Raw genomic sequence first — 13600 nt, forward strand, 5'->3', positions numbered from 1 at the left:
TAGTGTTCTTGGATATTCATGAAAGGCAGTGCTTACAATTACCTCAGAAGGCCAGCAACTGAGCAATCAGTGGCACTGCTTGAACAGAGGCGAAATGTAGTTACTAATTTTCTCTTTCTATTCATAATTTACTTTTCAGCCCTTTCTTGCTGATTGCACAGCAAAGACAAGAAGGGCTGGTCACTCAAAACACTTTCAGCCTGCGAAGCTATGTAAAGAAAGAACAGACAGTACTCCCATTTCTTCCCCTTTCCACAGGAGCTATTAAAACCAGATATGCACATACAACTTCAGTAAAAACAACCTAAATCGTAAGAAATTAGAATCATAGAATATCCCAAGTTGGAAGGGACCCATAAGGATCATGGAGTCCAGCTCCTGGCTCCACACAGTGTTGTGGTTTAACCCGGCCGGCAGCTAAACACCACGCAGCCGTTTGCTCACCCTCCCCCTCCCTCTCTGGGACGGGGGAGAGAAATGGAAAGTGAAGCCTGTGAGTTGAGATAAAGACAGTTTAATAAGACAGGAAAATAATAATAACAAAAGTAATAATAACAACAACAATAATAATAATACAATGGTGATAATAGGAAAATAATAATATATACAAACAAGTGACGCACAATGCAATTGCTCACCACCCGCTGACCGATGCCCAGCCTAACCGAGCAGTCCAGCCCCCTCCCCCCGGCTAGCCACCCCTATATATTGTTTAGCATGACGTCAGATGGTATGGAATACCCCTTTGGCTAGTTTGGGTCACCTGTCCGGGGTCTGTCCCCTCCCAGTTCTTACTGCACCCCCAGCCTGCCTGTTGGCAGGACAGAGCAAAAGGCTGAGATGTCCTTGGCTTGGTATAAGCACTGCTCTGCAACAATTAAAACATCGGGGTGTTATCAGCACTCTTCTCATCCTAAGCCAAAACACAGCATTCCACCAGCTACTAGGAAGAAAATTAATTCTGTTCTAACTGAAACCAGGACACACAGGAACGCCCGAAACTCAGACCATGTGTCTGAAAGCATTGTCCGAGTGCTTCTTGAGCTCCAGCAGCTTTGATGCTGTGACTGCTGCCCTGGGGAGCCTGACTCGGTGCCCGACCACCCTCTGGGTGCAGAACCTTTCCCTAACCACCCGCCTGACCCTCCCCTGTCCCAGCTCCATGCCGTTCCCTCAGGTCCCGTCGCTGTCCTCAGAGAGCAGAGCTCAGCGCCTGCCCCTCCGCTCCCCTTGTGAGGAAGCTGCAGGCCGCCATGAGGCCTCCCCTCAGCCTGCTCTGCTTGGGGCTGAACAAACCAAGGGCCCTCAGCTGCTCCTCATACGTTTTCTCTCTGGACCCTAGACCCATGCTTGACGAAGTTCAAGCATGCCAGCTCCTTAAACTTTTTTCCTATAGAAAAGAGTATAAGGTAATGCTATTATCAAAAACTGGATCTGAACTTCCAGCTTACTGGAAGCAATGTAACCTTTTGCCCATCCTTGGAGCTGTCCAGTCATCTCAGGGATGGCTACCAAAGCCTCAGGGAGGGAGGAATAACTTAGTCATGACTGAGGTTTATTTCTGGGGCATGCTTTGGCATATATCAAGTTAGGGATACCTTGGGGTATTAAACTTTGGGGAATTAAACTGATTTAATCCACCATTAGCAATCTTGCTTGGGAAGTAAATTAATGCTGTCTGAGGACTGCTGGGCAAGGACACATGACACATCTATGTGTTTAAATTTAGTAATGTCTTTCTACCAGTGACAGCAGCTGTAAGAACTGATACACCCTTCCTGCAACTATGAATTGTTTTTTGTCTTCTACATCCTGGTTATTGAGAGTGCTTATATTGCCAGACATTGGACAACTGTAAGCCGGTTCTCTGTTACCCTTTAGAGAAACTTGTCCCCTAAAAAATGGTTACAGTGTAAGCGATAATTCACTGAAATGTGAAGCTGATCTGAAGATCATTGGTATGTTATATACTTATGAACTGGAAGTACTTTCCAGAGATGGGGCTAGAGCGCAGGTTTTGCTCACATTCCAACTCTTCAAGGTTTAGAAAAATTCCAGCTAGTCAAATGAGTTTCTTGTATGCGAGAGGCAGAGGTACAAACTAGACTGAAATTTACCTCAGTTTATGGCTTTTGTTTAGCTAGCTCATGGAAGCTGAGATGAAAGTCAAAGTTTAGCGAGCATGCTGTTATGCAAGGTGATACGATATATGCAGCCTGATAATATAGCTTGCAGGCTGCACTCTGAGTTAATTAAAACTCAGTTTTGAAACTCAGTTAAGTGAGAAATTAAAAGGTGAAGGAAGAATAGATGTAATATGAGAAAATTTTCATAAGGGATAATTAATCAAGGAAATCAAGTAGAATTCACCTGTGCAAGCTCAGAGTAGTGCTACTACAGAGGAAAGATCGTTTGACCACAAGTATCCAGTGTGAGGCAAGTGCGTGACCAGCTCAAGTATTTTTCTTGCTCGGAAGAGATGGGGTTGGAAAAATGAAGGACTTAGTGAAAGAGGGGGGGGGCTTAAATTTGCAATATTATGTTTATTTTTTCTTTACCCTCTTCATGCATCTTCCCATTTCACTGGTGTTTGTGTCCCTTACAGGGTCTCATTCTACTGCAAGGCAGTCACGTGAACGAGCTGCCACCTAATCCTGATGAACCAGGAAAGCATCTTTTTGAAATTGCCCCAGGTAGGCCAGTATTTCTTTCTATTTCGTACGTAACATTAATGAGCTGTGTGGCTCACTTGAATTCTAAGCATTCTGACACACTAGTGAAATTGTCTAGACCAATTTGTGAAATAGGACTTGACAGACTTCTTCACTGTGGTAATCTTTGTTTTGGGTACAACTGCTGATGTGATACCTCATGAAAGCAGGAGCTGAGATGCATTGTGGCCCTTGATTTTTCAGGGGCACACCTCGCCTGGAGTGTTGTGTGCTCTCAATTTTTTGTGTTTTTCTGCTTGTTATATTTTGTGGCAGGAGCTAATGCACAGCACAGAACTTGTGGAAAAGAGGTATGCAGTATTTAGATGTAATTGCTTTTTTATGTATTCTACTGCTCTTTCTCAAATTGGTAATAGGAGTGTTGAGAGAGACCATTTTTTTGGACAAAATGTATACAGAGCTTTTCAAATCATTTTGTCTCCTGTGTAAATGTTTCCTAGCTCTGGGGTATATTCTGAGTTCTTTGTTGCAGCCTAGGAGCAATTGTACTCACTTTATTCAGGTCCGATTGTGTCTGGGTGAGGATTGTTCCTGTACATAGACTTGAAGGCAACAAATTTTGGGGGGTAGCTTCAGGTGGTAAGATCTGCAGAGAAGAAAGCTGCTGCACTGCTAGCAGTGTTAGACAAGAGGAGTGGCAAAGACAAGCCAGGCGAGTCTCTCCACAGCTGTCTACCAATATCTGAAGACTGAGTTGCTGAAATCAAGATGGGAGATGGAGTTGACTAGGCTAAAAATTGAGTGCACTGATTCAGTCATGCTTTCACTTCATGGCCATTTTCTCTTGCATGGACTAGCTTCCATGCTTCTTAATGTTGTCTGTTTCCCCTTGGAATGCTGTTGATGGAGCAGATTTTTATTTTTGTTTTTATTAAAAAAGGCAGTTTAATGTAATTACTTTCAAACAGAATAAGCAGTGCAGGGACTCTTGTCCCCTTATTTCAGTGCTGCTGTTGAGGAGGCAGGTGTACATTTACTTGCACATTAGGGTCTCTCTTCTTGTCACCTAATCAGGCTGGACTTAAAATGCCCATGTTAAACACTCTTTTTAACACAATATTAGTCAATGGAATGGGTGGTACTGAAAGGCTTTGAATTACACCAGCAGGCAGGGTTTTGCAATAACGGTCAGAGCATTCTGTTTGACACACAAGAAGCTGCTTGGGGAGAAGATTTTTTTTTTCTCTCTTTCTTCTTGCTGAACGTTATCTGTTAATGCTCCCTTTTTCGTATACTGTTCCATGCCTTCATAGCCTGGGCTGCGCAAACGGTGGGCATTGGGCTCAGTGTTGATTATGTGGAAGGGCTCTTAGACAAGCATTAGACAAGGCTCTTAGACAAGCATTCACTGCTTGAAAGTGACAGATCTTATGCACCATTTCACAAATATTGTGCAGTATACTATTGTAGCAGTACTGTGGACCTGGGCTGTGAAAGCACTTGGATTTTTGTGGTTGTGAATGATCCCATGTGCTCTGGCACTAAAGAGAAATGGTTAACTGACTCACTGGCTGTCTCAGTTGAGTTTCCTGCAGACTTGCATTTTGCCCTTTGGTTTTAGTTAGATAAATTGGCATTCTTCACTTCTTGCCCAGCCCATCAAGTTTTGTTTCTGTAGACTACAAAAGAATTGTCCTGAACCACAAGTGGCTGTTGCTTCAGTGGAGCTGATAAAAACAATGCCATGTGGCTACTTGAAAGAGGGTATCCAAAGGGGTGGAAAAAAGCAATGCTTCACAGCATGGTTGTGAGTCCCAGGACATCTGTGTTCAGCTTGCCTTTTTGATATTGCCCTTTCTCTGTGTTCCTAAGAAAAACTACTTGCTCTTGGTGAACCACTGTCCTGCCTGCAAAATTCAGATGTTTTCCCTACCTTGTGGAGCTAAATCTATTCATGTCTGTAGGGAGCTTATTTGCTACAAGGATAGGAAGTATTGAAAAATGCTATAAATAACCAGTCAATACTCAATGTGACTCGGCACAGACGTCACTGGAGAATGTGGCCTGAAGAGTTTCCTATTCTCTTCACAGTACATTTATTCTGGGTTGGTTTTGGCATAAATGCCTTTTCCTTTTTGCACATCTTCTGAAATGACTGTGCTCTGTGTGGTTGCCAGACTGCAGAACACCCACATAGTGCACAGCTCATGGTTGATTGCCAGATAGGAAGGGGAGCACAAATGATCTTGTGGGACCAGTAACATTTTCCATCAGTTCCCATCTTCCCTTGTGTTGTATGTATAGCCATGACCATATTGCTGCCTAACTGTGCCTCAGTTCTCCCAGTGTAAACTAGGACTGCGTAGTTTCTGTAAGGATGACAGGATCTTTTAGTCTTTTTAAACTAAGTTGTGAAACTTCTGAATGCAAGCACATTCCAGAGCTGTAAATACAAGTATGAGACTTTACTCTTCTTGTGAGCTGCTGAGCTTTAACAAAATTCAGAACAGTGCTGTGTGCCTGACAATGTTTCCGTAGTGTCCTGTTATCAACTTAGCTGGCAAGGTGAGACTGAGATCTGTCTCGTATCTCCTGGCAAGAAAGCGTCCCAAGCTTTGACCTATAGTACCAATTATCTCCAAAACCTGTTTAGTGTTTGATAGCTACGGCTTTCAGCATATTTATTGCCAGAACTGTTGCTTGGATCTTACCGCCTTTTCTCTGCTGCAGGTTGTGTAAAGGCTGCCATTGGAATTGCTTCCTCAGAGTGCAGGGACTAGATTAACAGCATGTCCTGCACTGTAAGAGAGCCTGTATTGATTTTCTGCTGAGTAACAAGAACTAATGACGGGCATTGTGTATTATTCATGTTTCATTGAGTTCATTTCTAAGCTGTATAGTGCAGCTGGGAGAAGGGTTAAGTGGGGACACGAGAGACTGCAAAACATTTCTACAGTCAAACCAGTGTTATATCTGGTGGCAGGACTTCCTGAAATACCTCCTTTGGCAGAGATGTTTTCCGTTGTCTTTTCTTGAGAAACTGTGCATTTTGAGATCCTTTTAAAGCTGTTCATACTTTTTTCCGTCACAACTTGTAGAATTCATAGTAGAATGGTAGGGTAAACTGTGAACACTTCACTGGTTGCCTACATGTTCCAGGGCACATTTTCAGGTTGGGGGTGGGATGTTTCTATAAAATTATCGGGGTGGTCTGAGGTGAGGTGCAAAGTTTAAATCAATTGGGGGTGATCATCACATATAGCAGCTGATATTTCAGGAAGAAAATAACCATTGTATGTTGCCTGGGTGAGGAGTCCAGATCTGGTAACAGAAACAGCAGCTGACTCTGAAATGCACAGTAACCCCAGGTGAATTAATGGTTGCTTTGTAGCCCATAGTAATCAGAGTGATGAAATGTGGTGTGTAAAACACACGGGGATTGATTTTTGAGAATGTCTTAGGGAAGTACTGGTGGCTTAAATGCTCCGAATGTCTTATCTTCTAGGAAGTTGATGCTTTTAATGTTCTGTGTCAAATAGTCTGCCTAGTTTTAATTCTCTGATCTCTGCAGCATTATGAGAGGAGATGCTCTAGTTCCTCTGCAGAATAAGGTATTTTCTGATATAAATAACGTTTTCAGAGTCAAGGGAGTGGTTTAAAAAAAAAAAAAAAAAAGGTTCAGAATATAGGAGGTGAAAAGTGCTGTTTTCCAATAGATAGGGCAGGGGTTATTACCAACTGAATGGAGAATAGCTTTTCTTTATGGAAAACTTGATGACCTAAGAAGATACTACTATTTTGTTCTAGAAATGGGTTCAGTCGATTTTTTCATGAAGAATGGGAAAGGAAAGATAGAAACATGAACAAGAAACTTACCAGGGATGAGCTGCTACCTCTGTGACTACCAGTCTTTCTTGCAGTGTAGGAGACCCAAGTTTCTGTTCCTCTAGATTTAAACCAGAAGCCTGGACCTGTCACCTACAAGTATTCTTCCTCATTACTGGTCTGTATGGGAGGGGTAGTTTTGCTTCATTTTTGTCTCTGAAATCCTTCTAGGGCCCTTCAGTCCTTCCTCCTGATGAAGAAAATGTGTCCTTTTATGTTTGTTTGTTTGTTTTTTGTTGTTGTTGTTTTGTTTGTTTGTTTGTTTGTTTGTTGTTTTTTTTTTTTTTTTTTTCCAAACTGGTATGTTGTGATTGAAAGCAATCTTGCTGAAAAATTCATGACCAAAAATCATGGTGCACATCGCCGTGTCTCCTGGTCCCTGACAGCAGCTACTTGTGTTTCTTGCCACAGTGCTGTCTGCTGAGGTTAATAGTGACAGCTCTTAGCTAGGTCTGTATGTAAAAATGAGCACAATGAGTATTGTGCAGTGTTGTGGTAAGTGTAATTTGATTTCACTGGAAACCACTGCTCAAGGGCTAGATCTTGCTTTTCCCCTTTCCTCTTGTCTTCTCCATATCCTACCACATCCCGCACTTCAGCTGTTATGACTGAAAAAACAGTTCTCAGACCAATCAGACTTCTGGTCAATCAATCCAAGCTTGATGAAAAATACACTTTGGGGTTGCTTTTTGTGCTCCCTTTGAGTAATGCTGCCAGCCCTCTCATTGATGAGGCAATTCAGTTTTCAGACCTGTTGTCTCAGGCACGTTACGGAATTTACCGAGAGCAAAGAAGACTGCCTATGTTTGATTAACATTTAGAAGGTTATTTTCAAAGCTTTAGAAATCGGAGTTGTGGCATGATTTTCAATTAATTTTAAAGACTGAGCTCAATAAAGGCAGAGTTGGAAGATGGGAATCTTACAGGGATAGTTATCGTTGCCTCCATGTTGTGCAGGGAGTCCACCAGGGTTGTTGGTAGCATCTTACCAAGCAGTTGGAGTGGCACCTTCTTTGTCTTTTTCCAGTAGGGTGAACGGTGCTTACAAAGCACTCTGCTCTGCAGTACACTTCTGTGTCCCAGGTGATCAACACCAATTAAGTTTGTTTGTGGCCTTTTTATCTCAGTTCCCATTGGCATGGTGTGCAATGAAAATACCTGGAGGGGTAATTAGAAATTCAGACATTAAAGATCATTCTATATTCTCTATTATTCAGTGCAAACTGCAGTTCTAACTAACAGCAGGAAACTGAGTTTGCTGCTGGTAATTATTTTTTTCTACTGAAGCCTACGGCTGACAACTGACAGCGTACCTGGATATGTGACGTTGATATTAAAGGGTTTTATTTAGGCTTCAGCACTCAGAATATTGATTAGGGAAATGGCAAAGAAAGTAGTTCTGGGACCTACTGAAGAGAAGAAGACTATTATTTCAATGGAGCACTGTGGAAACACTTAGCAAATGAGAGTTTACAGACATCAGGGTGCATCTGTGGCACTGTATTGACCTGTAGAAGAAGGTTGATTGGTGTTGGTTTTGCAGGGGAGCTGCCATTGCCACTGTTTGACTTTATTAAGGAGGGAGAAACCTAAGATGTCTTCTCTGAACTGTCTTTATAAAGGCATGCATAGCACAATAAAACTGCATGTCTTTTTTTTTTTTTTTTTTTTCCTGTTGTACAATCTGGAAACTGTTTTTTACTACTTTCCTTGTAGCTAGGCGTGAAGTCCTTCATGATAGCCTGAGCACTAAGATAAGGACAGATGCATCTGCTTGGCTTTTACTTGCTGCAGGGACTCTTTTTACATGTCAGATGAGTGTAGTCTGAGTCTCCTTGGAAGTGTACAACCTGTACTCCCTTAACAAAAAATGCAGAAACTGTTGATACTTTGGTATATGTTCTGCTTGCTCCTTTTGCTCCTGAACACTAGATGGTGCTGGTACTTTCTGCCTTGTGGTTGGAAACGGTTATGGCATTTTGTCCTGAATCGTTCGAGTTCATCCTGTTAAGAGGAAATCAGCCACTCCTAATTGTTCCTTGGTGTATCCTCAAAAGCAAAGCAACAAGCAAGAGTTCCCAAACAATCCTATTACCTGTGAGGCTAATGCTGTGCCCTGTAGATAGAATACAAAACAACATACATTTCTGCACATTTGTCCCACCATGAGCAACTTACTCTGCTTGGATCCACACAATACCACTGCAAGCTTAGAGGTGCACTCACAGGCACCAAAATCAACAGTCTTTGAAAATACTCAAGTTCATGTTGTTTGCCTGTTGCATGTTAGGTTGATTTTCTGCATATAGAAGAGCAAAGCACATTCTGTACAGGAATGGCTGCGTGGGGAAGCCACTTAAACCTCGGCTCCATTAGGTTAACATCCTGACCAGGGACATACTGGTTATTTTGTTGCATCTCTCTTGGATTTTCCTCTCCTCCACCGTTCTGGACATGATAAACATATTTTTCAAAATATATATCTTTCAGATTTTTACAGTTTCAAGGAACCAGCATTTTGCCTCCTTGGCCTGAATGTGGGCATGAAGGAGTTTGATTAAACCTCCCACTGCATTGCACCTAAGGGATTTTTCTGAAAGATACTATTGTCTTCTTCAGAGCAGCTTCTTTCCTATTCAACTATAATTCCGTTGTCTGCCTGAAAAAAAAAAAAAAAAATCATGACCTGTTCAGACACTGACAATATAACATCAATAGAAGCACCAAGGGGCTGCCAGTATTTTTAAGTTTGCTTTACAAATTGATTTGAGTTCAGCAACTATTATTTGGGAAAGTTAATGGATACCCTGGCTTCACTCAAGTAGGCATTAGACACTAGCAACTCAAATCTTCTACAGGCAATGCATCTCTTCTTACTGATAGCCTGATCCATACATTCCCTGAAAGCTTGACTCACTATGTCACTGATGCATATTTCTGAAAAGAGCCTGAAAAAAGTGAAGTTTTGTCCTCTGAATTCATATAACCTTATTGATTTCAGAAATGTTGTATTAAGTCCAGTGGTGTATCTGTGTAACTAGACCAATACACTGTTGCCTACTTAAGGCAATGACTCATTGCTAGTTAAGGTCTTCAGACTGCATCCAGACTTTTGTACAGAGTCGTTATGAGGCTTCTGTTCCACCTCAGGGCTATGATGCTCTCTGATAGTTACAAATGTTTTGACCTACCTTATTTTATCAACTTAAAACATCTTGAAGGGCACTGGGAGGCACCTGCAGCCTGTAAATTGCCTTTTTTTTTTTTTTTTTTCCTGCACCATATGTAATGCCCAAGGCCTATGTTTGCATTTGGCAAGCAAAGACGCTGCTTTATGGAATAAACAAGATTCTTCCTTTGTTTGCTTAGAAGTGTTTAATCTACTCTGTTATACTATCTATATCCATCAGTGCTCTGGGACCCTGGGCAGTTGAAAGTGGTCCCGGAAACACGCTGTGGCAGTATGTGTTGAGCTGTCCTGGAATCTGCATCTCCAGAGAAAAACTCTGTGTCTGATCTCTGATCAGTAGCATCTAGCTATCTTGAATGAAAGTGCTGCCTTTCAGCAAGGATGCTGCTTTTTACAACTTCAATTGCAAGAGCATATGGCCTACTGGGGAAGGAGAATGAGGCTTAAGGAGTTTCATGAATAACTTTTTCTGCTAGTGGAGATAATTAAGACACAATCTCACTGTTCTTGAGCAGTTTTCCTTAACCCATTGTATTCATGAAAGTCAAATATGTCTGCACAGAATTTTGTGTGGGCTGCCCTTTGGGTATACAAATGTGGCTTAGTGAGATGATGGCATGTTGTCGCTGGAATGTACAAGTCGTCATTTAATCTCATCAGGTTGGCCTTTTTAGTGCAAATTAAGATTTTGAATTCTTCCTTCTGAGACGTTCCAGTGTAAGCTCTGAATATTCTACCTTAAGGATAATATATTAAGCCCTAAGGCATGTGTGGTGAGCAGAGATACTTTTTTTTTTTTTTTTTTTTTTTTTTTTTTTAGCATTTCTGTGCAGGAACAGCTTTGTTCCATGAAGATATGATTATCAATCTGTCAACAGGATCAATTATATAGTGCCTTCCCTATATTTCTTGCTAATTTGTCAGAAATCAAGTCTTCAATGCTGTCTAGAAGTTTGTGTGCTTTGATGCTGCTGTTGGGAGGTTAAGCTATGTTCTGTGCCAGAAGCAGCTGTGTTCCCATTTGTAAGAAGGACAGGTGAGTTCTCCGCACATTTTATGCAATGTTTGGGATGCCTCAGATAAAGATACTCTAGTACATTAGTATAATGAAGTAAAGTAAAATAAGGCATAATATATGGCAATGTAGTTCATAGGAGCCATTAACTTGTAGACTTTTGTTGGTTGTGTTAGCTGGAGATGCACTTAGGTTTGCTCATCCTTTTACATAGATTATTCCAGTGGCTGCATTCCTCTCGACTTTCTGCACTTGAGCATTTTAAGGGTCAGCATGTCTGCTGAGTGTGTTTTCTTTAGCTCTGAGACTAGAAGTAAATAGCTGATTTTTGGGGCGGTGGATGATGATTCTTTGAGGTTTTTCTTTTTTAAAAAATGTTCTATGTATCCTGAACTGGCAGCAGATGCATGTGTATCTATTTGTGGAATTCACGCTGCTTTTGTGTTTGGTATAATAGCAGGAATAAAGAAAACATCTCTTCTTAAATGTAAAATTTCGTGGACAAAGAACAAACTGAATTTCTTGTGTATCTGTTTCACTCCTGCTGTTGTCATCACAGAACTGCAGAAACATCTGTAGCATTTAATGACCTGTGGGTTTAGGCTGGTTTCCTACCTGATTTGAGGTGCTGTGGATCTGATTTTCTGTGGTATGCAGCAGGTTCAGGATACGCAGAATATACAAACTTCCTCCCCACACACTGTGGAACTGTATCAGTTACATTACATTCCTTGAAAACAGGGCAAGAAGCAGGACTGGTCTTTAAACCAACTCTGGACATCATGTAAGTAAGAAAACAGTCTTTGTTCCCCAGAAGGGAATTCTGACATGCACGCCAACCCTTATCTAAAGAATAGAGAGTGAAAACACGCTATGTACTGACAAACCTGTTAGGCAGCACTGCTGATGTGACTAAGGTACCTGCTAGTGCTGGTAGCTTAACTGCTCAGGATAATATGCTGACTTGAAAATACCAGCTGGAAGTCATTTGGGGTGCAAAGGTAAGAAAAAGAAAACACACTTCCCTTTCACGTGGCCCACACAAAAGTGTGGGGGAAGGAACAGAAAGCTGATAGTGTGCTGCTCCAGCATCCAAAAGAAATTCTAATTGGTAAACTGCTATCTGGTATGTTTATGAACTGTTTCTTAGTGAATGATGCACTAATACCAGTTTGAAGTGGCAGCTGGCCTGCTGTCAAACAGCTGTGAGGATTCACATGCAAAACCTGAAGTGTTGTTTGTCTGAAATGCTTTAGGGATAACCAGTGTGCTATCAGTGAGAACCAGCTTGCACCAGGCTATCTAAACTTCATAGAGAGGAGGAGGAAATACTGCAAAGATGTATTGCTTAGGGCATAACATTGAAGATTTATGCTTTGTTAAATAAGCTGCCATGCTATAAAGTAAGAATAACTTAATGTTATGTTCTAAAAGCTTTCTTTAGCCTTTGAATGCTACTTTAGTTATTTCCAAATAGTGATTAGGTATGATGAGTGGGAGAAGATTCAGGTGTCAAAGTGACTTATGTGCTTCTTATTAATGATTTTCATATACTTATCCTACACTAATGCCTGTACTTAGCCTTACACTTGGGCAGGATCCTATTAACACAGCTGCCCACAAAATATATTCTGCACTGGATCTTGCTCATGAGATTCTCTTGTGTTATTCAGGAAGTCAGAGCATGTCATGACAAAGGTCCATCTTGGACCTTTTAATGCTTTTAAGGCTTTTTCAAAAACTTAAAAAGATACAAATTACTGCAGGGAAACAAGTTCATCTGACACCTGAAATGCTGGTAGTGCAGATTGTGTACTTTCTGAAGGACCAGTGCAACACAAAAAATGATAAAAATGTGAAATAAGCAAAACAATTTAGTTTCTCTGGGACAGCCAGGAGAAATGCTGACGTTAATAGCGTATAAATGAAACGTGTGCGATTTTATTACTACAAGGTGTCCCTGGAAAATGGAGTTGGAAAACTAAAGAAAACCATGTGTTTTCAAATCAATAAATTAGTAGAATCAGTCTCTTTCTGTCAATTACTGTTGTTCAGAGAAATTTATTCAGCAAGGGATGGATGTGGAATCTCTGGCATGTCCAGAATGTGTGGGTGTTGGTTTTGCTTTTGCTTTTTTTGTTGTGTGTTGATGCAAGCTCTCCTAACAGATAGAATCCTGTAGATTCTTGAGTATTGGGTTTAGATGTTATTGCAGGACATTGGGTGTACTTTCTTTTCTGACAGCTTTATGCTCTATAGTGGAAGTTAGTTCCACTGAATTAGAGTGACTATCAGAGCCTGTTGATCTAGTTAAATATCTTTGGCTTGAAGGAGAGGTATTATAATTTTTATTGAGACCTAGTTACTAACCAGCATGGCTGTATTTTACCTGTCTATTGGTTTGTTCTGGAAACAGTTTTAACTCCTGCTAGTTACCCAGGTATAGCTTCTCTGTAAGTCATGCATGAGCTTGTCATTTCTAAGGTATGCCTAGATGTATGCTCTGTTATGTAGAGGACATCATGCCATTTTACACTGCACTGCATTAAAAGAGCTGAGTTATGTCAGTACAGAACTGGTCAGCTTTGTGTTTGTATTATCAACACTAGGAATGACTTTGGCTTTATTACTTTAGCAGTATGTTTCTAAACAGGTGTAAAATTGCAGATTTAGAAGAAAAGTACTACTTGTCACCAAAGCTGTATTTTGAACCGACTTTTTTCCTCTTACTTTCAGTAAAAATTTAAAAGGAGCACAACGTGGTGACCCCTGAGAACACATACTGACATGTGGTTAATTTGTGTTGAATTTAGTGGTTATTTAGTGAATTTAGAGGCT

At 41.0% G+C, this 13600-nt stretch overlaps 1 protein-coding gene across 6 annotated transcripts in view; it reads left to right on the forward strand.

Moving 5' to 3' along the window:
* The window catches only part of ARHGAP22 (Rho GTPase activating protein 22), a gene marked incomplete at its 5' end in the record, with an annotated part of 145886 nt that overhangs the window by 25564 nt on the left and 106722 nt on the right, over positions 1-13600 (forward strand). For all 6 annotated transcript variants that reach the window (XR_014317964.1, XM_082765336.1, XM_082765338.1 and 3 more), the window contains one exon: positions 2606-2693. Coding sequence is in view for 5 of the 6 variants with exons in the window: in XM_082765336.1 (XP_082621462.1) it covers positions 2606-2693 (88 nt within the window). The remainder of the gene's footprint in view (positions 1-2605; positions 2694-13600) is intronic.

Source organism: Aythya marila, assembly GCF_965140915.1.
Source record: "Aythya marila genome assembly, chromosome: 7".
NCBI classification, from domain to species: domain Eukaryota; kingdom Metazoa; phylum Chordata; class Aves; order Anseriformes; family Anatidae; genus Aythya; species Aythya marila.